This window comes from Arabidopsis lyrata, assembly GCF_000004255.2.
Source record: "Arabidopsis lyrata subsp. lyrata unplaced genomic scaffold ARALYscaffold_685, whole genome shotgun sequence".
In the NCBI taxonomy this organism is placed as follows: Eukaryota; Viridiplantae; Streptophyta; class Magnoliopsida; order Brassicales; family Brassicaceae; genus Arabidopsis; species Arabidopsis lyrata.
In genome coordinates, this window is record NW_003302116.1 from 3,272 (window position 1) to 5,534 (window position 2,263).

The following is a 2,263-nucleotide window of genomic DNA, read 5'->3' on the forward strand; positions in this document are numbered from 1 at the left end:
GCTTCGTCTTAAACGGTGATTCATCTGCAGAGCATAAAGGCAAACTTACTTGCTTAAACGAACAAGTCAAGATATCTCAAGTCTTTTCCTGTGAGGGTTTATTGTTATGCGTATTGAAAGAGTATAATTTTAAGCTTGTGGTTTGGAATCCGTATTTGGGACAAACAAGGTGGATCGAACCCAGATATTCTCACCGCGTAGGCCGGGATGTGGACAGCTACAGGTACGCTCTAGGATACGTGAACAAGAACAACTCTTGTCGAAGCCACAAAGTCTTGAGGCTTATAGATGATTACATCTATTTGGCCGTGAACCATGCACCCGAAAACCGGTTTTCATGGTATGAAATCTACGATATTGAAACCTATTTATGGACAACTCTTGACGTCCCCCCCATATTGGAGGATATCGTGTTATCAGCATGGTGTTTCTCTCAAGGGAAATACCTACTTTTGTGCTACAAAAAGTAACTCAGGATACAAACTCGACGATCACATAATCTGTTTTGATTTCACAAGTGAGAGAGTTGGGCCGCTTCTGCGTCTACCGTTTTGCGCTGGGCTTCATGACTATGTGACTTTATCTTGTGTTAGAGAAGAGAAGCTTGCGGCTTTACTTACCCACAACGAATCCCATCCATATGAGTTTGAGATATGGATTACGACTAAGATTGAGTATGAAAAAGTGTCATGGAGCAAGATTTTGGAAATGGATACAGGACCATTGGCTGACAGGCCGATTGCATTTACACATGAGAGTTTCTTTGTTGACGAGGAGAAGAATGTCTCCATGGGTTTTGATGACTTGAATCGCCACACAGCCCACATCATTGGAGAGGCCGGATACTTTATAGAATTGGATCTCGGAGTACCTGTAGCCGACATAAACTGTGGGGCACGAAGGCCACATTTGTGCCCTTATGTTCCAAGATCAGTGCAAATCAAACAACCTCCCGGAGGCAAAAGGAAACGAAAAACCATTCTAGAAAAGCGTCAATATGATCAAAACATGTTGAGACTTGCCGCCTTTATAAAGCGAACCAAGCAGGAGGAAAATAAATGGAGAAAACGAGTCCGCGTGGGTCTGAAGAAGAAAACGATTTTTGAAGCCTAATTAAGCCTCTTTCGTTTACTCACTCTTTTTCTCATTGAATAAGATTACTATCATTAATTTGTTTCTTCCTATCTTTTTCGTGAACAAAGCTTTTGTTACTAAAGACCAATTCAGCTGCTTCTTGCTATTTGCGTTTCTTATATAGAGAGATTCAACACTAAAGAATTAAGTATCAAACTGGAGGGACCTGGTGCAACACTAGTAAAAATTGTTCTACACTGGGAACTACATGACTTGTACTTAAAATTAAACCCTCTATGGAATTATTTGCAGATAATGAACAAAACTTTTATAACTAAGACGGATTCAGCTGCTTCTTCCGATTTCTGTTTCTTAGAGAGCTTCACAGTAAAGCAGAAGAAGGAAGATATGATAACTAAGAGCTTACTGTTGATGGTGGCTCTTCAGGCTCAGACCGCGGATTCTCATTGGATTGTCTAGCAGATATGACCTTGTCAAGGGTTTGATCAGGGACAGTGATCCCTGTGGTTTCCATATCTGCAACTATGGCAATGGCTGCATCAAGTTCTCCAATGTCTAAACACAATGTGATGATCTCATCGTACAATGGGCTGCAACAGAAGACCACGGGTATTCAAATGTCATTGTTTATAGTCAAGTTTAGTCATATTGAACGCCTTAGACTAGCTTCTCTAACAGACTAAACCCAAAGAGAGGTGGTAACTGAGTTACCTGCCAAAAGAGTAGCCAAGACTGTGTGTCGTCTGCAAGATCTTCAAGAAGGCTGAAGGCATGGGAGCTCTTAAAGCAGCTCGTAATATCACTGCACAATCACCAATTGTTGGAATTCCACCCAGTTCAATCACCTACACAAATCCATTATCATGTATTATTATTATTATTAACATGATGGATCATTAAAAAGTTGTGTAATAATGCTTTAGGGGCTTGAAGGAACTCTTGCCTTTGTCATTAGCACAATTGCCAACTCGACTTCCCACTCTTGTGACCATTTCCTAGGAGTTCTGTTCTTAAATCCTTTTCCCATGTCCAACCCCAAACGTCTGCTATTGTATACATCTCAGACACATCAAACACTTTTCTTTCCCTCATTTCTTTGAATGCTTCGAATGGGTCCTCTGGGACCAATCCTCATCTGCATCATCCTGGTATGGAGGTAATCGGCATT

At 41.1% G+C, this 2,263-nt stretch overlaps 1 protein-coding gene and 1 pseudogene across 1 annotated transcript; one reads left to right on the forward strand and one right to left on the reverse strand.

The window, feature by feature from the left end:
* Positions 1-8: 8 nt before the first annotated feature.
* On the forward strand, positions 9-1,113 carry LOC9298407 (annotated as a pseudogene).
* A 148-nt stretch (positions 1,114-1,261) lies between these two features.
* LOC9298406 lies at positions 1,262-2,137 on the reverse strand. The gene is made up of 3 exons (XM_002862284.2): positions 2,039-2,137; positions 1,807-1,940; positions 1,262-1,685 (listed from the first exon to the last, which is right to left on the reverse strand). The coding sequence occupies exons 1-3, from the start codon at positions 2,120-2,122 to the stop codon at positions 1,490-1,492; spliced, it is 414 nt and encodes a 137-aa protein (XP_002862330.1). The 5' UTR covers positions 2,123-2,137; the 3' UTR covers positions 1,262-1,489.
* Between the last annotated feature and the right edge of the window lie 126 nt (positions 2,138-2,263).

Bases quoted from the DNA above. Each gene is read 5' to 3' on its own strand.
- LOC9298406 (XM_002862284.2), bottom strand. From the start codon at position 2,122: ATGGGAAAAGGATTTAAGAACAGAACTCCTAGGAAATGGTCACAAGAG. The intron at 1,941-2,038 runs GCAAGAGTTCCT...GGATTTGTGTAG, and splicing joins CAATTGTGCTAATGACAAAG to GTGATTGAACTGGGTGGAAT. The intron at 1,686-1,806 runs GTAACTCAGTTA...CTTCTGTTGCAG, and splicing joins CTTGGCTACTCTTTTGGCAG to CCCATTGTACGATGAGATCA.